The sequence below is a fragment of the Podarcis pityusensis genome, assembly GCF_964106645.2.
Source record: "Podarcis pityusensis genome assembly, chromosome: 5".
NCBI classification, from domain to species: domain Eukaryota; kingdom Metazoa; phylum Chordata; class Lepidosauria; order Squamata; family Lacertidae; genus Podarcis; species Podarcis pityusensis.
In genome coordinates, this window is record NC_138032.1 from 93,543,791 (window position 1) to 93,570,548 (window position 26,758).

Genomic DNA, 26,758 nt, shown 5'->3' on the forward strand with positions numbered 1-26,758 from the left:
GTTCCGGAGGGAATACTTTGGGACCACCGATGAGGAGGAGGAGTTGGAAGGATTCTCGGACTCGGAAGGGGAAGGGGAGATGGACTCTGAGGAGGAGGAGTACTTCGAGACCAGGAACCGCAACAGGTGGAGAGAAGTGTTCGAGACATCGGAAGATGAAGGAAGTTCATTCCGGGGTTTTGCCTCCTCACCGCCCGTAGAGGAGGGGGCGAGAGGGGATGAAGGGGGCCCTGGAGGGGAGGTGGATGTCAGGGAACTGCCATCGGAAGGAAGGGAAGTGAAAGGGCTCACACAGGTTGGGAGAGACTCAGCAGCTGAAGAGGGAACCAGTAGGGGGAGAGGAGCTGAGCTGAGGGAAAGTGAGCTGGAGGGATGGCTCAGAGACACTTCCAGCGAAAACAGTGGGGAGGTTTCAGGACCTCCTGTAGGGACACCCACTCCTCGCCGGAAACTGTCACGCAGAGAGTCCAGAAGACGTGTTTCCGTTAAGGAGCTTTTATGTTGGAAGCGATTCCGAAAGCAACCACTGTCGGAATCTGCCAGCGACTGACGGAGCCATGTTTAAGGGGCTCCGTTACAGACAGAGGTTTGCAAACTTGACCAAACTCTGAGGGACTTGGATTTTACACACAAGCAGCTCATCGTCCCATCACAGTATGTTAGGAACAATAAAATATATTTATAATATTTCCCGTCTGATTTTTTTTATTTGCATGCAATAACAATGGCACAGTGTTTAATTTCAGTTTATTGAATAACCTTTGTATTGTTATATTCCCTTGTTGAAAGATGCAAAATTTAATTAATGTGTCCAGAAGAGCTGAAACCCAGCATTTGTTTACTTGGTTAGAAAAATAGCTGACAACGAATGATTCTATTGTTGAAAGATGCAGAAATATATAATCTTTCATCATGGATTACCCATTCTGGTTCAACCCCATTAAAACAGTTTTCTACAAGGGCTGAACATTCAGAGATGAACTAATAGCTTGGGGAAAATGCTTCTTATATTAACAATCAGACTGTGCTCATCGTGCCCCTGCGCATATTAATTCATGATCTCTCGAACTATCTGGTCCTACCTGTTAGTAGCTGCTAAGGCATTTGAGCTGTTGAAATAACAGTTTGCTTGAGTCATTTTCAGATGGGCTCAGTTTAGATTTCTGGTGCCTCCCCCATAACTCCATTATTATTCCATTTAATAATAATGTTTATGTTGTTACATTAAAATATAAGCAAAAAAAAAAAAAATTATCAACATTTTTTTCTGGCTCCATTTCTGTGATCAGGTTCACATGAAACACTGAACCAACTCATGGCTTTTTGCAAATGCAAGGGTTCCTGAAAAGGAGATAGAAGCCATTTTGCTCCTTCCCCAGTTCTCCCGCTACTTTGAGCTAAGCCATAGCATGTTGCAGAATCATAGAAATTTGGGGTTGGAAGAGACCTCAAGGATTATTTAGTTCTAGCCCCTGCGATCATAGCAATCCCTGACAGATGGCCTCTGTTTAAAAACCTCCAGAGAAGGAGAAAACAAGCTTGCTCCATCTTCCATGGGGCAGCCTCTTTCCCAGGCTAAACATATGCAACTTGCTCAACAGTTCCTCATAAGGTTTGGTTTCCAGATCCTTGATCATCTTGGTGGGCCTTCTCTGCAAGATGAGAGACCTTCACCCCAACAGCTGGGATTGAGCTCTCCCCCCTCCACCTAGGCCACTCCTCTCCACAGTAGGGTTATGAGTTTTGAAATAGTCGAACCTCAAAGCAAGGTGAGTCCTGTTCTCTCATTTGCAATGATTTATACACTGATTGGGACACGGGTGGCGCTGTGGTCTAAACCACAGAGCCTAGGACTTGCCAATCAGAAGTTTGGTGGTTTGAATCCCCATGACGGGGTGAGCTCCCGTTGCTCGGTCCCTGCTCCTGCCAACCTAGCAGTTCAAAAGCACGTCAAAGTGCAAGTAGATAAATAGGTACCGCTCTGGCGGGAAGGTAAAACGTTTCCGTGCGCTGCTCTGGTTCACCAGAAGCAGTTTAGTCATGCTGGCCACATGACCCGGAAGCTGTACGCCAGCTCCCTCGGCCAATAAAGCGAGATGAGCGCCGCAACCCCAGAGTCGGTCACAACTGGACCTAATGGTCAGGGGTCCCTTTACCTTATACGCTGATTGGGCTTTCATGCAAGTGTTAGTGATATTTAGTGGCAGCAGCGAAAAGGTAACAAAACACAACTAGCAACTTTTTGAACCAGACCATTATAATTGTGGAATGCAATTCATTGTCAGCTCTGAATACTGAAATATATATTTGCAAGAACTCTTGGGAATCACTTATTGAAGTGATGACAGTAGCCATTAACAGGCATTTGTATGTTCCCAAACCCTGTCTCCTACCTATATAGCTCTCCTCCCCACTGCATGACAGGATTGCAAGTGGTTAGGGTGCAGAAAAGGTAATGATGCTTAATGGCACTAGGTGCAGCTTTATAAAGAAAACCGAGGTCCTGGTGAATTACACAAGTTTTATTTAGTCTTCTTAATATCATGTTTTTCATTTATTTCTCATACAAAGAGGAAAAAATGCAGGCTTTTTTCCACTGAGGAGAAGATGGAAATTCAAAGAACTGACGGTTTATGTTTTCATTTAAAAACTCAAGTTTCTTGAGACGTATCCTGGGGCTCCCAAGTTAAATCAAGTGTGAGACGATGTGTGCAGACCTAGATATACACACGACGGAATATTGGGTGTGGACTAGCACTATAAAATACTGGTTGCGTTGCCATTTTCGTTGCCAACCTTCAAGCCTACTCTCTGACTTACTTAAGGACTCTTATAAATCCAGATGGTTCCAACTCTTACATAGCAAAATCAGATCTATCGGCATTGACTTGGAACTCTTGTATAATTCAAGTGAGCAACATATTTATTGCAATATTCAAACCAGATTCAGGGACATTGAAAAACAAAACAACGAGTCAGCTGTAAATAAAATTTGCTCCCCCAAGTTCTATGGTTTAAATGCAACAGATAACAGGGTCACTTATATCTCAAAATTCATAATTCTAGTCCAACACTAGATTTATGTGAGCACGACTGAACGTTTCCCCATCAGCTTTGGTCAAGGGCACATAGTTAAACATTCCCAGATATGATAGACATTGTGGATGTTCTTTGAATGTGCCGGACACCATAGAACATATTCTTTTCTACTGTCCATCGTACAGCCAGCTACGAAGATGCATGCTATCCCCTTTTTATGGGTAGTCTAACACCACAGCAAAATGAAAATATCAGATTCTATCTGTCTGACATTAACCCGGAAGTAACTGCAAGGCTGGCTGAGAATCCCAATGAAAAACTATATTTCACATGGCTGTTTATTTGTATATATTTTAAATTTTTATACATGGATGTTTTGTGATGTTTTACGATGGCCTATTCTTGTAATGTCTAATAAAGGTTTGGAGAAGTACCATATTTTTCGCCCCATAGGACGCACCGGCCCATAGGACGCACCAAGTTTTTTGGGGGGGAAATAAAGGAAAAAAAAATATTTCCCCCCCAGGCACTTGTGGGGCCAGCAGCAGGGAGAAGCGCTCTTCTCCCCGCCGCCCGCCTTCAGACCAGGTCCGGGGACAGCGGGAAGACGCGCTGCGCCTCCCCGCTGTCCCCGGAGCTTGCAGGGCTGGCAGCGGGGAGGAACGCTCTTCTCCCCGCCGCCCGCCTTCAGACCAGGTCCGGGGACAGCGGGAAGATGCGCTGCGCCTCCCCGCTGTCCCCGGAGCTTGCGGGGCTGGCGGCGGGGAGAAGCACGCATCTCCCTGCCGTCAGCCTCCAAACCACATCAGGAGACAGCGGGATGGCGGCGTTCCGCCTCCCTCTGTCCCCCGACCTTGTGGGGCTGGTGCTGGGGCTCTCCTGAAGCCTGGAGAGCGAGAGGGGTCGGTGCGCACCGACCCCTCTCGCTCTCCAGGCTTCAGCGAAGGCCTGCATTCGCCCCATAGGACGCACACACATTTCCCCTTCATTTTTGGAGGGGAAAAAGTGCGTCCTATAGGGCGAAAAATACGGTAAGTTTTTATTCAAAATGTAAATCTTACTGAAGGCATTATTAATCATTCTTTTTGAGCAAGTAGCTTAAAAAACCAGAATTACCACATTTATCGCTCTATAAGACGCACCAGACCATAAGACCATAAGTTTTTGTAGGAGGAAAACAAGAAAAAAAATATTCTGAATCTCAGAAGCCAGAACAGCAAGAGGGATCGCTACGCAGTGAAAGCAGCAATCCCTCTTGCTGTTCTGGCTTCTGGGATAGCTGCGCAGCTTGCATTCGCTCCATAAGATGCACACACATTTCCCCTTACTTTTTAGGAGGGGAAAAGTGAGTCTTATAGAGCAAAAAATACAGTATTTGTTAAAGGAAATGTTTCTTTGAAAAATGGGGATGTATCGTATAGAGTACATTATTGCAGAAATGTTTACTTTAAATAAATGGTTTTATTGTTTTAATTTCCATCTTATGTGTTCACTTCTTCTGTTGTTTATCCTATTTTTAAAAAATGCACTTCCTATTTTCTGCAGAATAAGAAGTCCATCAGTTTGTTGGCTATCTCTTCTAAAATATATGCCACTTTTTTTACTTAATAAGATGTAGAATAAGATGTAGGTCTCCTTCAACTGTATTCTGTGTGAAGAGCAAGCTGGTTTTTGAAATTTCTATTCCTCCAAGGATCATTGCTATGATTTGTCCCACTTTATTGGGAAAACTGACTCCTTGGAATTAACGGTAATTACATTGGCTTTTTTTTTAAAAAGAAGAGACATCACCTTGCCAACAAAGATCTGTATAGTTAAAGCCATTGTTTTCCTAGTAGTGATGTATGGAAGTGAGAGCTGGACCATAAAGAAGGCTGATCGCCGAAGAATTGATGCTTTTGAATTATGGTGCTGGAGGAGACTCTTGAGAGTCCCATGGACTGCAAGAAGATCAAACCTATCCATTCTGAAGGAAATCAGCCCTGAGTGCTCACTGGAAGGACAGATCCTGAAGCTGAGGCTCCAAGACTTTGGGAAGAGAAGACTCCCTGGAAAAGACCCTGATGTTGGGAAAGATGGAGGGCACAAGGAGAAGGGGACGACAGAGGACGAGATGGTTGGACAGTGTTCTCGAAGCTACCAGCATGAGTCTGACCAAACTGTGGGAGGCAGTGGAAGACAGGAGTGCCTGGCGTGCTCTGGTCCATGGGGTCACGAAGAGTCGGACCCGACTAAACAACAACAACATTGGCTTCTCGTAGAATTGCTTTTACAGAATTGTGTTCTGCCCTCTACCTTTATGGATGAGCTATAAGAAATTATCCTTGGAGGTTCATGACATACTCAGTATCCTCAATATAAAGATCCTTATGAAAAATATATGTCTGAGTTCATCGGCATGATTGTTTCATCAAGTGAGTTTGTGTGCTTTCTGTTGCTGGACAAGGAAAATCATGTCAGCTTGCACATTTCTCTATTTGCATTGGCTGCCAGGAAATTTGTGGCTCAACCCTCAAAGTATTTTTTTCTTTGTTATGGCTTAAAGCTAAACAAATGATATTGTTGCTACTACTACTTCTAGCTAGTATTAATCCACAGAGTTATGGCCAAGATGAATTCTCCTTCTTCAAAGAGAAAGTAAACTTTACAGATCCTTTGAACAATTACAGACAAGTTAGACTTGTCAGCAGCACCAAAACAGTGAACAAAAAACAGCTAGGGCTAAGGACACAACTGAGAATTGATGAATGGATCAACTTTAAAAATACAGTGGTACCTCAGGTTGCAGACGCTTCAGGTTACAGACGCTGCTAACCCAGAAATAGTACCTCAGGTTAAGAACTTTGTTTCAGGATGAGAACAGAAATTGTGCAGCAGCAGCGGGAGTCCCATTAGCTAAAGTGGTACCTCAGGTTAAGAAGAGTTTCAGGTTAAGAATGGACCTCCAGAACGAATTAAGTTCTTAACCTGAGATACCACTGTAGTCTAATAGTCAGGATTTGAATAATACACTTACAATGGACAAATGCAAATAGAAAATAAAAATATGAAGTAAAAATATACATAAGCTATATAAAAATATAAGAAGAAGAAATAATAATAATAATAATAATAATAATAATAATAATAATAATAATTTTATTTATACCCCTCCCAGGCCAAGACCCGGCTCAGGGTGGCTAACACCAATTATAAAATACAGTAAAAACATTTTTTAAAAAAGTTATAAACCAGGGAAGGAAGTTGGGGGGAGTCGCGTGGGGGCGGGGTGTTAATTGAAATTGTAAATGGTAATTTGAATGTTTGATTATGTTAAAATTTATTCAATAAAAATATTTTTTTTAAAAAAAATAATGAAAATAAAAATAGTCAAATAGTAAAGGTAAAGGGTAAAGGGGACCCCTGACCATTAGGTCCAGTCGCGGACAACTCTGGGGTTGCGGCGCTCATCTTGCTTTACTGGCTGAGGGAGCCGGCGTACAGCTTCCGGGTCATGTGGCCAGCATGACTAAGCCGCTTCTGGCGAACCAGAGCAGCATACGGAAATGCCGTTTACCTTCCCGCCGGAGTAGTACCTATTTATCTACTTGCATTTTGACATGCTTTCGAACTGGGCAGCAGCAGGGACCGAATAACGGGAGCTCACCCTGTCAAGGGGATTCGAACCGCCGACCTTCTGATCGGCAAGCCCTAGGCTCAAATAGTAAAAGAAAGTACTAACTCTCGGTCCTCGTCATTCCCTACCGTCCTGCCACTGCCATCACTTCCTTGGATGACTTCAAGACACCACAAAACAGAAAAATTACAATACATCTAGGGGCATACAAACAGAGACTTGATGATAGGCAATGGTTAAAGGTAGCAGACCGGCAAACAGTGAAATCTTCAGCACAGAAGAATTGATGTCTTCCCAAACAGCAAGATCAGGCAGAGCTGCCATGTATTTTATGAAATGCAGGTGACAAGAGATTAAGCTTGTGCAAAGGTGACATGCAGCGGAAATGACAAACAGGCACAGGCAGGGCAGCAAAGGGGCATTTTAGCTGGTAAGTGCCTGTACAGAACATTGCATTTTGCATGGCATTGTGAACTGGGGATTTCCCTCTTTTATCCCCCAAACTATTTCATTTCCCCAGAGCCAAACATTAGCCTGGTGTTCTTGTTTTGTACTCAAATGGGAGTGTTGCTTGCTATGCGTATTACTGGGATAATATCACAGAAGATCACTGTTATTTCCAGGAGCTGAGCGGGATACCCAGCAATTGTCCCTCTCGTGCCCAGATAATGCCTATAAATCCTGTGGGCCTGGGATGGAAAGGAAGAAAGGGAATATAGATGAGCAGAGAATGTAGATGACAGTCTGCCAACAGGATATTGGACAAAGTTAGCCACCTCTTTTTCCTAGTGTACAGATTATGGAGAGGCACATACTGCTGAAACAGACTGCTGCAAAATGTCTTAAATTAGCATGCATTTTTTTTTACAAGGTACTCTGGTGGCGCTGTGGATTAAACCACAGAGCCTAGGACTTGCCGATCAGAAGGTTGGCAGTTTGAATCCCCGCGACGGGGTGAGCTCCTGTTGCTCAGTCCCTGCTCCTGCCAACCTAGCAGTTCAAAAGCACATCAAAGTGCAAGTAGATAAGTAGGTACCGCTCCGGCGGGAAGGTAAACGGTGTTTCCGTGTGCTGCTCTGGTTTGCCAGAAGTGGCTTAGTCATGCTGGCTACATGACCCGGAAGATGTAAGCCGGCTCCCTCGGCCAATAAAGCGAGATGAGCGCTGCAACCCCAGAGTCGGTCACGACTGGACCTAATGGTCAGGGGTCCCTTTACCTTACCTTACTCTTCAACTACTGCTGGTGTTACAATCACTGTTTCAGAGGAAATACATTTTACAGTTAAATGACGGGTGATAACAGCACAAACAAGGGACAGGATCACTGATCAAAAAAGTTTAGGAGAAAACAATCCTGCCCAAACCAGAGTGTTATAATCACAGCATTGAACTTGATCAGCAGTACTCTGCTAAAGAGAATGAAAAAGAAGCCTGTTATTGCCAAGACATAAAGTTTAGATCTATTTGAGGATGTTAAGTGTGGGAGAATATGTATTTGTGCATATTGTCTGTAAAGTTGTGCAAAGAAAATATAGACCCAAAAACCGGTATCAGAACTGACGGAGAAGATTGTTTAAAAACCATAGGAAATAATATTCAATTTTAACATCCTAAAGCTGTGAAGAAAGGCAGTTGAATGTAACTACTAAAGTCATTTAAATTGCATTTAATGTACTGTATATCATTGCTTTATTATGTATTTTTACAACTGGTTAAAGATTTATTTTCGTGTGTTTTAATAATGTCCTTCTGTATTCATCGCCCACCCCAGGGAAAAATCCTTTTGAAAAAGAAAGAAGGGATAAAAGTGAACAAATGTTCATCCTCAGCTTTGTCAGAGCTTTTTAAAAACAGCTTGTATAGAAAATTCTAGAAGTAATGGAGGAGGAGTTTGCTTTCTGCTTGTGAAGATGAACGCTTCTCTTCTGCATTCTTTCCAGCACCAGCTCCACAGCCTTTCCACAACAAAATCTTTCCACTTCTAAGAGTATCTGTCAGGACAAAACACGATTGTTTGTGCCAGAACATCATTACACGCTAACTGTCACTCTGGGAATAGAATTCATTTGTTAGATGCAGCAAGGATTATAAAAGTGGGACCAAACATGAAAACAGGTGTTGTCCTAAAGTATTATGTTTTAAAAATGAACAGGAAAAAAGGTCATTTATTTTTACTATAGTGTGAGCGCCGCAACCCCAGAGTTGTCCGTGACTGGACCTAACGGTCAGGGGTCCCTTTACCTTTTTACCTCACCTCCCAAGACCAACTTAAACATGGGCAAAGAAGGGTTTGGTTCCTTGAAGTCACTGCTTGAAAGAAAAGGAAGTTCACAAAAAACCGCTTACTATTCTCCTGGTGAGCGGCCCCAGGGGCGGGTGGCAGGCGCTGTGTTCCCACACAGCCGGGGATAATGCCATTTCTTCCCCCAGTGGTTGCACAGACCTCTGGTGGTTTGTCCTGGATTCTGACTGATCATGGGCGACATGGTGGCTGTGGCTTTGGAGTGGACCCAAAGGAAAACTATAAAGCCAGGCCACACCTCCTGCCTGGAGCTCAGCTGGCACTCAGCAACCCCAGCCAGCCACCCTTCATTTTCTGCTTGAGGTTCTGCTTGAGGGTTAGTGAAAAGATGGACACTGTGGCCAGATTGGGGCGGGAGAGGTAAGGGACCAACTGCTTAATGTGGCGAAGTTGGAAAAGTGTCGCCTTGGCTGTTGCTGTAACCTGCGCCTCCATGGAAAGGGAAGCATCAAGGATTACACCCAAACTCTTAATGGGGACACCAATTGGGCCCCGCAAGAGAAGGGAGTTGGTCCCTCATCCCCATACCATCCCGACCCAGCCAGAGGACCTCTGTCTTCGAAGGATTTAGTTTCAATCGGCTTGCACGAAACCATCCAGCCACAGCTTCCAAGCATCTGGTCAGTGTGTCTGGGGCTGAGTCGGTGTGGCCATCCATCAGCAGATAGAGCTGAGTGTCATCAGCATATTGGTGACAGCCCAGCCCAAAGCTCCGGACAATCTGGGCAAGGGGGTGCATGAAGATGTTAAAAAGCATCGGGGAGAGGATTGTGCCCTGCGGCACGCCACACACCAAGGAGTGGCACGACGACATCTCCCTCCCTAGCGATATACATTTGAGATGATGCTTAACTTGGAATTAACACTTAGAATCACAGAATAATATCATAGAATATTATTATTGTAGAGTTGGAAGAGACCACTAGGGTTATCTTATCCAATCCCCTGCACTGCAGAAATCTTTTGCCCAACATGGGACTCAATCCTGAGATTAAGAGTCTCATACTCTACCGACTGAGCTATCCCATCGAACAATCAGACTGGGCGATTCAGGTTACAATGCCTATGCCAAGACCTACTTACATCTGTAATCCATAAAATCGTGACCTATTTTATCCCAAAGCAATTCTCCCATGATTCTTCCATCTTCCCATGTAAGCCCCTGGCTGCTCACGGCCTCAAGGCACCTGGGCCCACAACCCTACGGACTTTCCCCAAATCTTAGCCAAATGATAACCCCATAGGTTCCTTGAAACAATAGATGGGTAAGGGGTTATATAAGAGATGTTTAGAAAATTTTGCGTGGTGTGGAGAAAGTAGTGAGAGGAACCTTTTTCTCCATCCCAAGGATCAGCCGGTGAAGTTGGATGGTGGAAGACTGAGGACAAGGCTATTGCCCTCATGACCTTATTGTGAGCTAGTTAACTACTGTGGGCATCAGGGTGTTAGACTATGAAGGTCTTTGGTCTATTTTGGAAGGGTTCTTATTATTTTCTCCAAAGAAGTGCTGCTATTGAGCTCTTCTGCACAAATGGGGATAGGGGGTGTGTGACCCTATGATCTGACATGTTTAATTCATAATAATCTGATTAGAACAGGCCATAAACGCATTCTCTCAAATTTTACAGTGCTAAAATTGAACTTCCGTTTTTCTTTCTGGCTTTGCATTGCCGCTCAACATCATGATCTCCTTTTCTTGCTAATATGCAGTTTTGTTCACCTCAGGTACAGAATCATAGAATTGCAGAGTTGGAAGGGACCCCCAGGGTCATCTAGTCCCACCCCCTGCAATGCAAGGGTTTCTGTTTTCATATTCTGTTGTTGAGTCTTGGCAGTTTCAATTAACTGATGCTTCTAAAATCTGCCCTACAGAGTCAACCAATGCTTTCCTTTATTCCCTTCTTATTTCCCCATATTGATTATTGCAATATTCAAATTGTTGGTGAGTTCTGTTTTTTCTTAAAGAAAAGAAGCCTTGGGAGGTGGGCTATTTTGAGTTGAAAAGCAGTTGCCCACCATTTCCCCACCAACCTTTGTCACTCCAAATCAACCACCAATCACTACTTCCCATGAGATTCTATGCACATGTTGCTTCTAGTATTTTATGTACTGCTAAGTGTTCCCTAGAGGGATCCACCAGTTCCTGCCTTGACTTTCCCACTGGGTTTGATTTAAAGATCAGTTTCTGCTAAAAACAAAGTCATTGATAATTACAAAGGGCTTTCCTGGGCTGAGCAATGAATATCCACTGATGTCTGTTAAGCTCTTTTACTACAACTGCATGCAAAACAAATCAATGGAGAAATATTTTCTCTGCTGGACTAATGATCCTGTCTCTTTTTCTGATTCCAAAGCACTAAGCAAAAATGCTCTAAGTACAATAAAGTTTTAAATCCACAAATTCCCAAGAAGCCCCAAAATGGTCCTGTGCTGGTGAATTTTCAAAGGATTTTTAAAAAAATGCATTTCAAAGAGAATCATAGAATTGTAGAGTTGGAAGGAACCACAAGAGTCATCTAGTCTGACCCCCGCAATGCAGGAACCTTTTGCCCAAGAAGGGGCTCAAAGCCATGAGCTTGAAATTAAGAGTCTCATGCTCTGCCTACTGAGCTACCAAGTGTTCAGTTGTTGCATAAATGTGGAGAACTGAATTTAAGATTAGAAAAATGAGAAACTGAGAGAACCAAAACATACAGATTCACCCCTCTTTAGGCAGGGAGATTTGGAAAGCAATTTTTTCTAAGAATGGCAGGAATGGGATTTGGGGCAAATCTTGCCTACCTGGTTCTTTTAAAGGTTGAGTCCTACTTACCTAATTATTATTCTCTTGGGGTCTAGTGGCATGGTCGTCTATTCTAAAGAACTGTTTGGGAACACTGAAACCATAGTTCTTCCTATGACTTGGCAAGATTTATGACGTGTGTGTGTGTGTGTGTGTGTTTTGGCCCCGTACCAAGGCAGTTCTTTGTAAGCTGCTCTCAGAGCTAATCCTGTTATCATCTGTTTAGTTAGTAAAGCCACCGTTCTGCTGTTCTCTTGGATCCTGCTGTGGTGCTCGGTTGACAATGTGACCATGTGCGTAGATGCACAAGGGACCCACTTAAGAACATTACAAAAGCATTTAAACAGCATTCACTGGATTGTAGTGTCTCTTTGTCTACGCTCTCTGGAGACAGCTCACTCTTTCTCTCTATGTTCTCGGGTCTGTAAATCCTGTGGGCAGCACCGGCTCCCACAGGCTCTGATATCTAACCTCCTGCTCGCACATGAATCACGGAAGGGATTTCCTCAAGTGCAAGTCAAGCAGTATTTTGACCCTTTTCCACAATGCCCATGCACTGAGCATGGAGGTCTGCAATCATCTCAAGCCTGCGACTGACTGATGTCCTGTCTCTTATTCCCAATATGCATTCTGAGACTAATTCTTTTATTTACAATATCTCAGGTAGTTGAGGCTAGTCTTTCTGTAAGGTTAGTAAAGTGTAATTAAGGAGGTGAACACAACATTTTTCAAGGGCTACGGAGGTCACCGACTTCAGATATGAAGTACATTTCACCAGCACACCAAACAGCAGTCTGTGTCTCTCAAGGGTCTGACTTTTACTGGTCTCAGATTCCCTTATAAAGTGTGGTTCAGTATTTTATCTACTTGAAACCGGCTAATTCAGAGTCCAGATCTGTCTGTCTGTCTGTCTCTCTCAGAACCTCTGTTCCGTGGTTCTGCATTCTTACAAGTCAAGCAGAATGTACTGTGTGAAGTATTGAGCTAAGTATTTTACATTGTGCTGTGCCTCTACAGTTGTATAGTTTTATATTTCTCTTTTGTCTGACATAGGGTTGTCACCTTTGTTCTGGCAAAATAAAGGACAGGATGGCAGCGGGAGGCAGGAGGCTTTCCTCCCCCCACCTGGTGCTGACATTACTTCAAGGCAATCCATTATAATCTATTGCAGCCTAACCGGAGGGCTGCCTTGAAATTTGTCACACACACAAACACACACACACACACACACACATACACATACACATGAATCTGTAAATCTGCCTATGCTTTGCTACCCATGCTTAAATACATGACCTTTGACACACCCTTTCACACACATCCAGTTCTGTGCAGCAATACATACAGACCAGGGCAATAAATAAACAGTGGGGGGGGGGGCATATTCTGATGGGCTGGCAGGCTTTGTTCCACTTGTCAGATTTCTGAGATATAAAAATATTAGGTGTCAGGAGGGGAGGGCAAGTCTTGTCAGCAGCTACTTCTCCCCACCCTCCTCTCTCAAATGTCATGCAGATAACTAAGTTCAGAATTTGGTAGATTTTATTTCATCGGAACCGACAAAAATGGCGCCTGCCGCCCGAGCAGGACTTTTGGATCAGTGTGTGATGATTTACTGCAAACAAAAGACTTACCAGCTTTAAAAAAGAAAAGAAAAAGGGAGAGCCTTAGAAAGTTCACACAGAAACATAATAATGCTTGCCTTAACTCGCTTGTGGAAACAACTCAGAGGTTATTAAGAAGAAAAACAACAAGAAGATCAAAAGATGGGACTTGTGAACACCAAAAGCAGCAGAAATATGAGATGATCAGACCCTTAATGAACTTGAAGCATGGGAACCCCCAACAAAAATTTATAATTTGGCAAAATATTTGGACTTTTCGATATGTATCGGTATAATTTGGAATAACTAATGTGATATGATTGGATTGTTAATTGGAAAACTTAATAAAAAATTATTTAAAAAAACAACAACTAAGTTCAGAATTTGGGCTTCTGGGACACACTGACTCAAAACCACTTGTTTCTAGGGACTCAGAACCTGTTGCTCTCGTGAAGGATGAGGCCCGGTGCTCCTAGGCTGCAGTTTGGTCATGGCTGCCTTAACCCACACCAAAATTTCAGGGAAATGGAAGCGGCAACATGAAAGCCTTGCCCTAGTTTGTTCCTCCGTGGGGGCGGGATGAGGAGAGAGAGCGAAGAGAATTTCCACCCTCCCATCCCAACAGGTAGGCGGGGTTTGCAAAACCGAGAAGGCTTACCTGGTCTGGTGCCTCCCACCTGGGTTAGGCTGGCTATCGTCCCACCCCCGGCCTGGGAGGACAATGGACGGCCGGCTGGGGGTGGGGCGAAGGCCAAGGGAAAGAGGCCGACCCCCCTCGGCCAAACCTCACTTTGTTTCTTCCTCTTCCAGGTTCGCCCACTCATCCCTCCCAAATTAATAATATTTCCTTGCAGCCTAATATTTTCCGTTCCAGGTCAGCGGGCGCTGCTATGGTCGTAAGATGGTTGCTGTATTCAGAACCGGGTAGGAATTTTCCTTGCATTGGAAGGTTTTGCCTTCCCCGTATCATTTCATCACAACTTTGGCGGTTTTTAGGCCTTGGCAAGGTATCCATTAGTCTATCTTCAAGTTGGGGGGAGGCATTTCATTAAAGGGTTGATTGCGGGAGTCCCTGGCCCTAGAGCGGCGGCATATAGGTCAAACTCCTGGCAGAGGTAAGGTGCGAGAGCACGCTGTGTAAGTTTGTGCTTTACTGTCCCCTCCCACTGCACCTCATTGCCCTGCACATCCTTAGTCCCGGACGGGCTGAGAGGGTTACATGCCAAAGCCTATGCCAAGTTCCCCACATTCTGAAGTTAAATAAAGTTGTGGCCAATTTGAACCCATACTTTGGGGTTCTCATTCTTTGGGGAGGTAGGCTCCACAGACAGGGTTCAGTGGATGTGTTTGCAAAAAGAGGAGAGGGGAAAAGCGAGGGGCGGTTTCTCCAGCCAAGCCTTCCCTGCTGGAGTCTGGAATAATCATAATAATAAATTTTTATTTATATCCCGCCCTCCCCAGCCGAAACCGGGCTCCGGGCGGCTAACAACAATAAAATAATACAACATTCTAAAATAATTTCATTATAAAATTCAAATCAAATTGATGGCAACCATTGGGCTAGAGAATAATAATAATGGGGATTTAGAAAGGATTCTTATCTTGGAAGGGAGAGAGAGAGAGCGAGAGAGAGAGAGAGAGAGAGAGAGAGAGAGAGAGAGAGAGAGAGAGGCAGCAGAGTGGAAATAGGGGAAATACAGGACAAACTTCGAAACATTGAAATATGGGACGATCCTGTATTATTGCAGGATGAGTGGCAACCCTAGCCCTGACACCTTTTCTGTTGCTACTGCTGTCTTTAATTTCCTAATTATGTACTGTAATCCTATGAGTGAATGGTTTGAATGGATGATGACTCTGCTGAAAGATCACTAATGGAAGGACAGCAGGGTGGAAGCTGAGCTGCAGGGCTATCACAGGCTAACAGGACATTAGAATCCTGCCTCTATGGCACCATCAGAAAGCTGCCCTTAAGAACCAGCAATGAGAGATGTGCAGAAGTGGAGATTGCCATGTTCATTTTCCTGATTCTAACGCTTGCACTTCTGTCCCAGATTCTAACGTTCCTTTTATGCTGCATTACCTGTTGTGTTATGGAACTGAAACTTTTTTTTTTAATCGATATACTGCCATGTTGCATTAAATTTCAAATGACGGGGGGAAATATCTGTATGCCAGAATACCACCTGAAATTTCTTCACATGAAATTACAACTCAAAATCCCCATGATCTCCTGGGTTAACAAAGCTTCAAACAGATTTCCCCCGGAGCAAATCTCATAGAAATGAGCACGGAACGTCTGCTAGATTCTGCTAGTTTTCCAGATGTGGCTTTTATGGTTGGGGTTAGTAGTGCAGCCCCTTGTACTCCTGGTGATGCTTTAACTCAGTTATCACATGAAGTCTCTATTCTAGTCTTGACCCCTCCTTCCTCCTGCCAGCCATAGAATCCTAGAATTGTAGAGGGACCCTAAGTAGAGACATCACCTTGCCAACAAAGGTCCGTATAGTAAAAGCTATGGTTTTCCCAGTAGTGATGTATGGAAGTGAGAGCTGGACCATAAAGAAGGCTGATCGCCGAAGAATTGGTGCTTTTGAATTATGGTGCTGGATGAGACTCTTGAGAGTCCCATGAACTGTAAGAAGATCAAACCTATCCATTCTTAAGGAAATCAGCCCTGAGTGCCCACTGGAAGGACAGATCCTGAAGCTGAGACTCCAATACTTTGGCCACCTCATGAGAAGAGAAGACTCCCTGGAAAAGACACTGATGTTGGGAAAGATGGAGGGCACAAGGAGAAGGGGACGACAGAGGACAAGATGGTTGGACAGTGTTCTCGAAGCTACCAGCATGAGTTTGACCAAACTGCGGGAGGCAGTGGAAGACAGAAGTGCCTGGTGTGCTCTGGTCCATGGGGTCATGAAGAGTCGGACATGACTAAACAACTAAACAACAACAACAACAACAAAGGGTCATCTCCAAGGCACCCCAGGGGGTGTGGGAATAGGGCGTTCATAGTCCCATTCATTCTTTAGCAGATTATCCCAGATTATCAATTATCCCTATTCATAATGGGTTGCATTCAGCTAAATCCTGTGCAGAGCAGACCCATTGAAATCCATGACCCCAAGTTAATCATGTCCATTAACTTCAATGGATCTGCTCTGAGAAGGACCAGCGCTGAACCCCACACACTGTTTTTGTAAATAGTGACATATTTCTGAAGAAACTTAATGCCAGCTGACTTGCTGATCTCAGAATCTGAAATATATCTAAAAATTTCCACTAATTTGACATCCCACTTATGGAGAATAAATGTGCAGGAACTGGGACCTGTTTCTTCTATTTTCATCAAGTAGTTTTTTTCAATAAATGGGCCAAAATTGGTAGAGGGGAGGAGCATTTATGGTAGATGGAGCTGGATTAAGTAGGAATATTATTATTATTAATACTACCACTACTACTACGACTACTATTAAATTTGCCCTATACATGCAGGTCTCAGGGCAATTCACAACATAAAATCACAATATAAGAACATCTCTATCTTTAAGCAAGGAAACATAAACTGATGCCTTATATCTTCATCTAGGCAACTACCAGACACCTTTCTGCTTTCTTTACCAGGGATGTTTTGCCTAAAAGATGTTCTGGGTTGTATACAACTCTGGGTTTATGGGACCAAGTCCTGAGAGGTACAAGCTTACTTGCCTTTAGAAGAAAAATTAAAAAAAATGGTTGCTTTTTTAAAAATAGCCTTCATCTCCTAAATGCTCTGTGCCTTTCAAACCGCATTTCATTCACAACAGCCTGCAAGGCAATCTTTTTTGTCCAGGTGCCAAAGCTCATCTCAAATGACTGCCCTATTATGGCTTTGACATATACTATAATGAATGAATACAGCAAAGAATCCATTTGTGGTTATTAAATAGCAGCGCAACTGAAGCTTCATTTAACTACTGATGGTCCATGTAGAGCAGGGGTAGAGTCTGCGAATGTGGGATAGGTGGGCCTTGGTCTGATAGAGCAAGGCACTTCTTATGTTCATAAGCATGACTGCATCATGGGCGTGAACATCAGAATCATGGGCAGTGGCATACCTGTCAACTTACAGATTTGAAAATAAGGGACCAGCAGCCTCGAAAATAAGGGGTCAGCAGCCAAAATAAGGGATTTTAGTCAACCAGCAGCCAAATGAAGTCTCACGTGGTGGTTCCCACAGCGCAGCAACCCGGCAAAGGGGATGCAGCAAAGAAAACCACCGTCACCTCTCCGCTGGGAAGCGCTGAGCAAAGGCGAGTCCCCAGGCAATGCAGCCGATTTGATCGGCACAAAGCATGCAAGCTCCACCCCCCAGTCATTCTTAGACTCCTTATTGGGTGAGCAACGCAGCCAAGCAACACAGTTGGAGCCTTCCTCCTCCCTGGCTGGCAGGGAGGGAGGGAGAGGAGCTGCTTCCTTTGAAACCCGGGAAATTTAAGGGACATCATCAATAAGGGACAGCAGCAGGACACGGCGCTGGGATAAGGGACTTTCCCGCCAAATAAGGGACGGTTGACAACTATGGGCAGTGGCTGGCTTAGTGGGGCACTGGCTGAGCGCTCATGACCTCAGGAGGACCCATGCTCAGAGGCCACCAGCTATATAAAGGGGCTTGCATGATTGTTGGGGGGTGGGGCAGAGAGATGTCGCTCAGTGTGTGTTTATGTGTGTACATGCATGCATGCAAGAGAACCAGCCCTACAATTCTATGTTTCTAGGAATGTTGTTTCCTCTTTTGCAGGTCGGGATAGAGAGTCAAAAGTAATGCACCAATGAACAGATCATTAAATAGGGCGGCGTTTCCCCCATAATTGTAGTTCTCTACTGCTTACTGTGTTTAATATCTGCTTGTCATATAGCTGTTTAAGGCATAAGAACCCTGCTGTTCTCCAATGCCATCCCCAAACCAGGGCAGGGCAGCAGGGACAACATTAGGGTTGCCATATTTCAAAAAGTGAAAATCCGGACAAAAAAGTTGTTAACGTTTTTTTGGCCAAAGTTGTTGAGAGGGGTTCCCATACGTCCGGGTTTTCCTGGACATTTAATCGTTTTCTGCCCAGGCACTGTTATCGACAGCTGAATACCGGCTGTGTCCGGGAAATTCCATACGTATGGCAGTCCTACACAACATCAAGTTTCATGAGCTGCCAAGGGGTTATGTTATTGTCAGTCTTTCACCTGCTGATCTTCCGCATGGCATTTCTTACAGAGGGAGGGTCAAAAGCGATTTGAGAGTTACAGCGACTCTGTTCAGATGCTCATGCTGGATACAGTCAAGATTTAAGATCTTCTGAGCACAGAGGATTTGCAATACCCACTCAGCCATGAAGCTCACTTGGTTTCCGTGGATCTTGTGAGGATAAAATGGAAAGGGAAAGAGCCATGGACACCACCTCAAGCTCTCTGAATAACAATTCATTCAAGTTTTTATTCCAGCAGCACCAACCCACTCCTAAGAACCCCATATTCCTTCCATGGGTGGCAAAGCAGCTAATCACCTCTTCCTGCCAATTAGTGTCACAATCAACTTAACAAACACCCCCCCTCCATGCGCTATCTGACTGCTGCATTTCCCTAGAACAGGGGTCAGCAAACCTTTTTAGCAGGGGGCCAGTCCACTGTCCCTCAGACTTTGTGGGGGGCCAGATTATATTTTGGAAAAAAATATGAACAAATTCCTGTGCCCCACAAATAACCCAGAGATGCATTTTAAATAAAAGCACACATTCCACTCATATAAAAACACGCTGATTCCCAGACCATCCACAGGCCGGATTTAGAAGGTGATTGGACCGGATCCGGCCCCCGGGCCTTAGTTTGCCTATTCCTGCCCTAGAAGAAATACAGTCTCCAAGAGATTGGATAACAACTACACTCCCTAAAGTAAAGCACATTTCTCTCTATACCAGCGTTCCCCTGTTCCACATTGTAAAAACAAGAGGACCAAAACATCCAAGCAGCTTAATATATTAAAAACTAACTTCTACAACCGTATAATTTGGAATAAAAAGGTGATGAAACGCTGGAAATAAAAACACAAGCAAACCTAGGAAAACAGGCAACCTCTCACCCTCCACTCCTAATTTTTCATAGCAGGCGAAAAGCAAAACCAGTTTTCCAACCTTGATAACTAGATACGCAGGTACAGGTACGCACATACATTCTCTGAAAACGTACGGTTTAAACATTTAAAAGTCACTTAATTCATCATTGTTGCGCTCACTTCATTGGACTAGCCACCAACTTTCATCTAAACTTATCTCACATGGCTGTTGTGAAGGCGCAGGAGGTATAAAATCGCTGCAAAAGGGACACTGAGCTTTTGCTTCAACTGTCATGTTATTGTACAGCAAGAGCTATATCAAACAAAAAGAGAAAAGCTTGCCAACTCTGGCAAAAAAACCACCAAACCCACACAATACTGTAAGCATGCTGTGTGCTTTGGTGACTGAAACAAATCTCAGCCCAACCTGCCTCACAGGTTGTAAGAAAAACTACACATACATACCACATTTATTGAAAAATAAGTCCTGCTAAATTCAATGGGGTTTACTCCCAGATAAATAGGATTAGGATTGCAGCCTTACTCACAGAAAAGTGAGTATAGGAAGCTGACAAAGACCAGATTCAAAACAGGCCAAGGTGTCCGGTTTAGAAACCCAGGAAAAATTAAACTTCCTATAGCTCTAGACTCCTTTGGAAGAAGGCATAGAGGTATAAGTCTAATAAATAAAAATATTCAAACATTGAGAAGGAAGTACCGTATTTTTCGCTCTATAAGACGCACCAGACCATGAGACACACCTAGTTTTTGGAAGAGGAAAACAAGAAAAAAAATATTCTGAATCTCAGAATCCAGAACAATAGGGATTGCTGTGCAGCGAAAGCAGCAATCCCTCTTGCTGTTCTGGCTTCTGGGATAGCTGTGCAGCCTGCATTCGCTCCATAAGATGCACACACATTTCCTCTTACTTTTTAGGAGGGAAAAAGTGAGTCTTATAGAGCAAAAAATACGGTACAACACATTTTAATGACATCATAAACTGAATGTACACTTTTATATTTCTCTCCAAAAATGATTGATAGATAAAATGTATAACATTCTTTCTTTTTTTTTTGCAAAAATAATGATAATTTAAAGCCGCATGTACACTTATTATCAGCTATGAAATTGTTGGATGTGCATGCCTGGAAGGACATAGAGAGAGGAGGAAGTGGATGGGCCGTGGAGAGCAGCTGCTATGCATACGGGCACTACTATTACCAACATGCAAGGTCTGGACTGGGCAACAATGAGACAGAAGCAGCAAAGGGAGCTCTAGAAATCACTAGCTCTTGTGTAATATTCAAAATGGGACTTGCCCATCACAGCTTTGATTTAACTTAACTGGCTAAAATCCCGTATGGCAGGGACTACCAACCAGGGCAGCCCATTTCATTGATGTTTGGGTCTGGGGGAGGAGCTCGCATTTTGTCTGACAACTTTTGAGCAAGAGCCCAGGGGTGCCCAAACTTTTTTCAAAGAGGGCCAGATTTGATGAAGTGAACATGTGTGAGGGCCGACCAACGTTGTTGACCTTTTTTTGACCTTTTTTTTTTAGGATTGAAATTGTTGAGCTTTTTTAGGATTGAAATTGTTGTTGTTGACTGCCACACGGGCCGGACTCTGGACATGACTGCCTTAGGTACTTACTTTGTTTGCAAAATGAAAGCCAACAGTCTGGCCTGATTTCTGGCCTCACCCATCAGATCTTTCCTACCTGTCTGTTGGCAGTTCCTCCTCTTACCTCTGCATCTTTTTCTATCTCCAGACCAGCTTCCATCAGGTTGCTTTCGAACTCTTTCCTCTGCTCCCGTTTCGCTTCCTCCAGAGCCTCCAACGGCCCCAGATCAATGACCTCGGCATCTGTAGAAGCTACTTCCTGGCCTTGTGGCGGCAACGGCTGCTGTTCAGATTGACTTTTGGCCGTCTCCCCATTAGAAATGATAGCCAAAGAAGGAGGTCTCTGCGAGAGGCTTGGAGAACCACCACTGGACTGCGAGGTAGATTTCCGATAGTGATAAGCTAAAACATAGTCCACTTTCCTCTTGCTGTCTCGGAAGTGCATCCCTCCAGGTGTGAGCCTTTCTGTGGAACCTGTTTGACCCCCATCCAGGTAATTGTTGATAACCTGGAGGAAAGTTCAAAGAAAGTTACTGAAAGAAGCCTCCTGTGACAAATTCAAGAAAGGGGACTCAATGTCTTCCTGCCCATAAGCCATGGAGACACGTGATACGTGCAGCAACTGCAGTGATTAGCAGTTATATGAGAGGAGTGAGACGGATGAGGCTCAGATTAAGCAGTATAACGCAACAGAGTGCAGGTGCCCTGCAGAAAGCGTCTTATGGAACAAATAACTTGAGATTATTCAAGCCAGACCATGGACTGCAAGACACAACCCCCAGCCCCCTAAGAACATAAGAAGCGATTTGCTGTATCTGCCAATTTGATGGATCAGGTCATCTCATCTAGTCAGATGCCCCTGTGCACTCAACATCAGGGCACTGGAGTGATTGCCACCCCTTTTCGTTTCTCCCCTGACTACATTTGGTAGTGAGAAGGAGGGACCTGCTATATTACGCCCCCTAAGGAAGGTGCTCCAGTTCCTTGCTCCTGCCACCTTGGAGCAAGAACCTGCTACATGGCGAAAGTTGGGAAGAAGCAAGGGGGAGGAGGGGAGAGATAATATCTTTCCTGAAGCTTCCATGTATAATGCAGAGAGAGGAGTTTGGCCTCTCTACTGTACTTATAACTTTGTTGGTGTTGGTTGTGCTTGACAATCCTACCGCCATCCCTGCAGCTGATCCTTACCTGTTCTCAAAATTCTGTTGGTCCTGATAGCCACAAAGCCCTGACCCTCTTGTCAGTCTGCTTGGGGTTCTCTTCCTCCCCACACATACACATCTTTTCATTTGCAACTCCCCCCACAGAAGTTATGTTTGCTTAGCCTACCTAATAGCTACTGGAAGTCCTATCCTTTGTGAATGTGTCTAATCCTTTCTAAAAGCCATCTAAGCCACTTGTCATTCCCAGACCTTGTCTTAGTGAACCGGATAAGTCAATTATGGACTATATGAAGGAGTACATTTTTTTGCCTACTGTCAATCAGCTTGACTGTGGGATCTCCAAGTCCTACTTTATGAGAAGTGGGAGCTCCTCTCTCCTTGTTGTTCATACTTTTTTAAATCATAGAATTGTAGGGTTGGAAGAGGCCCCAAAGGTCATCTAGTGTCCAACCCTCTGCAATGCAGGAATTATATATCAGAAATTATGTATGTCATGAAATATGTGTCATGTTCTTCTAAACCATATTTTAATCCAGAAGTGGACGGAAAGAAGATGAAGGTTCATAGTGTTCCACTGGCCAAATTCTGGTGGACCACCAATTACAGTGGTACCTCGGGTTACAGACGCTTCAGGTTACAGACGCTTCAGGTTACAGACTCCGCTAACCCAGAAATATTACCTCGGGTTAAGAACTTTGTTTCAGAATGAGAACAGAAATTGTGCAGCAGCGGCCCAGTGGCAGCAGCACGAGGCCCCATTAGCTAAAGTAGTGCTTCAGGTTAAGAACAGTTTCAGGTTAAGAACGGACCTCCAGGATGAATTAAGTTCTTAACCCGAGGTACCACTGTACCTGCTTGTTCCCAGTATTCCTTGAAATGATCCAAGTGGATCTAATTGCAGAGCTAAGTGGACCTGGGCCTAATGCTGGAAGGTTCTTCTGCTGTTCTTAAATATACTCTGGATCACTTTATTTTTTAAAAAAGATTCTGAGTATTCATTCTTGCTCTGTAAATTAAAAAATGCAGCAGTGGCTTTAAATTTAAAAATATACTATGCAAGATGGTTGGTGCTTCACCATTGCAAATCTGACCTGGGGAAATTCTATTTTGATCCTGAATACAGCAAATTAAATTCCCAATTATGCGAAAACCCCAATAACATTTAATTGGGCACATCTTCCTGGTGCACAAGCATCATGTTTCAAACAGTTTCTGATGCTCCTGGGGATGTTGGGAGGAATTCCCCCCCCCCCCCCATCGTATGTAGGGGTTAAAGAAAAACTTCTCTGACTCTAAAGGGCCACAATATTTTCAGGTCAAAGAAAATGCAGCAGATTTGTAACTCATTTCTTTACATGTTTATTTGGAAACATGTTCCACTGTGGGCTTTCTCCCCAAAAATATATAGATAAGGATTGCAGCTTAAATGTATCTGGAAACCAGTAAAGCGTCATTTCAGCCCCACATAAACAAACATTAGTTCTTACCTATGCTAAAAATTTCACACAGGGAACTTGAGGGAGTTTAAAACAAACAAACAAACAAACAAACAAACAAACAAACAAACAAACTGGAAGAGATATAAGCTATATTCAGGCTTATTAGAAGTGGGTGGTGGTTGCATGCAGAATAACCCTAGCTGTTAGTCCTTAGGATAAAGGTCAGCTAACTTCCCTTTCTGCAATTATTTCCAAAACTTCTATAAATTATGACCAAGGCCATCTCTCTGCTGGCTAAAATGTTCATCTGCAATATGACCAGACTGCTGGCTTAAGAGGAAAAACCATTAAGGGGCTGAAAGCAAAACTAGAAAAAAGTGAGCTCCAGTAATAAATAGCAAAGAAACTTTATAAACAGACAGGAGATTCTCCAACTCTGAGAAATTTTCGCTTTATTTTGTCTTATTTTAAATCCTCCTATTCACTGATGAATTTGCTGGCTGTAATATGAAACTACATGGCTGCTCACTGTGAGAGTTGAATGTTAGGAATGTAAGCAAGGACTGTGTGGATCTTGGGGCAGGGGGGAACACTCAGTATGGTGAAAATACTGGAAAAACAGCCCACTGATTGCTGGTATCATGCGACAACTACTCAATGATCAATTGGAAGAACTTAGAACAGAAATTCACAGAACAGTGAATAAAAATGGACTGAGGGGGAAAGAGTACTTGGGGAAAAATACTAATGGACGATTGCCAGAACGTGAGAATGGAATGGTAAAGCTGGAGGCAATAGATGATGAAATCGAGAGGTCTTCCACATAGGTTTCTGTAGGGGTGAAACAGTCAAATGGTGGAGTTATGATGTTGGAGGAGAAGGAAACCATGAACAGAGAAATTACTAATTATCCTGAGCCGACAGAGACAGAGCTGCATAAAATTTGGAGTTAAATTAGAGGGCAAAGCTACTAAGTCTCGGAGAACATTCCTGAAAAAAGAATGGAAGAAGAGAAAATGGGAACCGACTTTAAAAAAAAAAAAAAAGGATGGAAAACCATGAGCAACAGGAAATGGAATTGGAAGATATGGACTTCAATGTGAATTAATGAATAAACAATAAGCAGTTATGGATTACTGTCTCAGTATATGACCACCGTGAAGAGTCCCCTGAAGGAATAAAGATAAAGGATGTCTTGTTTCTCAATATTGGAGGCAAAGCTATTATGTTGGACTGGGGGAAGATTATTATTGGCTTTTATCAATCATACTTTTCAGAGAATCTCTTTGAAACTTTTTGTGCGGAAGGTCAACAAACTTGAGATATGCAGAATGGAAGAATATTGCCTAGCAGAAGGAGGAGCTGGATAGCATCCTGGGGTGAACATTTCAAATATTTTGAAGAAACCTCGTATATACAACTGACAGACCCCGAGAAGCTATTTCAGCTGGTGGCCCTGTTGCAGGATATAGAGGTGCAGTATTTTGTGTACAGTTAACTTGAAGAAGCAAAGAAGCAAAGCAATAAAGGCATTCCAGGTTGCTCTACGAAACTCCCAAAGCAACAACCCTCATTTTAATATGGCTTCAGCTTCTGTAAACTTCTAGTCAAGAGCAAGGGAATAGTGGGTGAGGAAGTTATTGTCTTGGGATATATGAATTTGAAAACAAGTCCTTCTTAGAAAACCCAGCCTAGCAACAGAATGCAAATAAGGAGGCAATTCATTCAACATTGACGTTCAGTTTGGTGTATAATGCTCTGCATTTGAGCTCTTATACACAGGACTATTTTTAGGATGACTCTTCCTCTCTTTTTTCAAATCTTTCCTCACTCACCCCTTAACCTTGGCCTCACCTGCAACTTAAAACAAAGCCTAAAAACAATTAATTGCACCTCTCTGGTTCATCCCTGCTGCTTTGCTTTCCCTTCCTTCATGTCTCTCACTTGTTGAAAATTTGATTGTAAGGTCTTTGAAGCAGGGATCTGCTTGCTGTTGGACTCCCCCCTCCCTTTGATAGTTTATTTTGCTTATAGCACCATATAAATCAGCTAGCTGATATACCTTTCCTTTTGTAGCCACACAGTAGTGAATAGTAGCCTTTGTTTTCTTTGGAGTATCCCCCTGCCCAACAAATTCATCGTCACCTTCTCTGGAGACAGGATTTCACTCTTCCATTGTGTTGTGTTCCATCCTTCCCCATCTGCCATACCTACAACTTAGGCATGTTTATTTATTTTTTCATGATGCACTGCATTCAAAAGACATACCTACTTGTCACATTCAAATACAGAGCATGGATTCCATGTCATTCCATGTCATGCCTCCTGTATACACACTTATCACAGACAGATTGAGGAAGTGATGGTGATAGCATATTCAGTGCCTTGTGTGTGTACTCTACAGTGCTTCGCAGTGCAAAACAGCCATAGAATCTGGCATTGATTGTAAAAAGAAAGAAAGTTTACAGCCCTCACACCTTCAGGTAAAGTGTGTGGGCAATGCCTGGTGAAATCTCTGGAGCCAAAGGAACAGAGGAATTAGAACGTTCATTGGCTGAAAGAGAAGCATTAAAGCACTGCAGAACTTAACTCTCCCACCCTATGAATAGGACAAGCAGAATAAATTACATGGAGGAAATGTAGAAACATGGATTTCTTGGTGCAGATGATTTACATATTTATTTGAGAGATGACATAGCCCTGGGTTGATTATAGCACCCCCCCACTGTGTAACTGTCATGCTGTACTCACAGGCAGTCCATGCAGATTTTCTGGATCCATCCCTGCAAGAGTGAAAATGCCTAGACTCAGATTTTCAGCCTACCCTTCCAAAGGGAGACACACCGTACGCGGCGCCATTTCGTAGTTGCTGGCCCAGGAAATGTATAAGCCAGGTCTAGAGAAGATGGTCTTCAACTATTCTTTCTCCTTCCTTGCATGTAAAAGTATATCTATATATCTTTAAAAAGCACTCAGGACCAGAAGGAAAGACAACAACAACAGTGTCGTTGTTGCTGAAAGTGTTGTGCTCTTTATCATCTCGAGGTACCCAGGGGCCTCATTCCATGGCTGCCACCTGAGAAGTCACCATAGCAACACCAGGGACAA

At 43.6% G+C, this 26,758-nt stretch overlaps 1 protein-coding gene across 1 annotated transcript in view; it reads right to left on the bottom strand.

Annotated features, from left to right (window-relative positions):
• ANO2 (anoctamin 2) overlaps nucleotides 1-26,505 on the bottom strand; it is a 147,690-nt gene extending 121,185 nt beyond the window's left edge. The window contains exons 1-2 of the mRNA XM_081005453.1: nucleotides 26,402-26,505; nucleotides 21,173-21,556 (exon numbers count right to left, since the gene is read on the bottom strand). Of these exons, the coding sequence (XP_080861579.1) occupies nucleotides 21,173-21,556; nucleotides 26,402-26,431 (414 nt within the window). The 5' untranslated portion in view covers nucleotides 26,432-26,505. The remainder of the gene's footprint in view (nucleotides 1-21,172; nucleotides 21,557-26,401) is intronic.
• Between the last annotated feature and the right edge of the window lie 253 nt (nucleotides 26,506-26,758).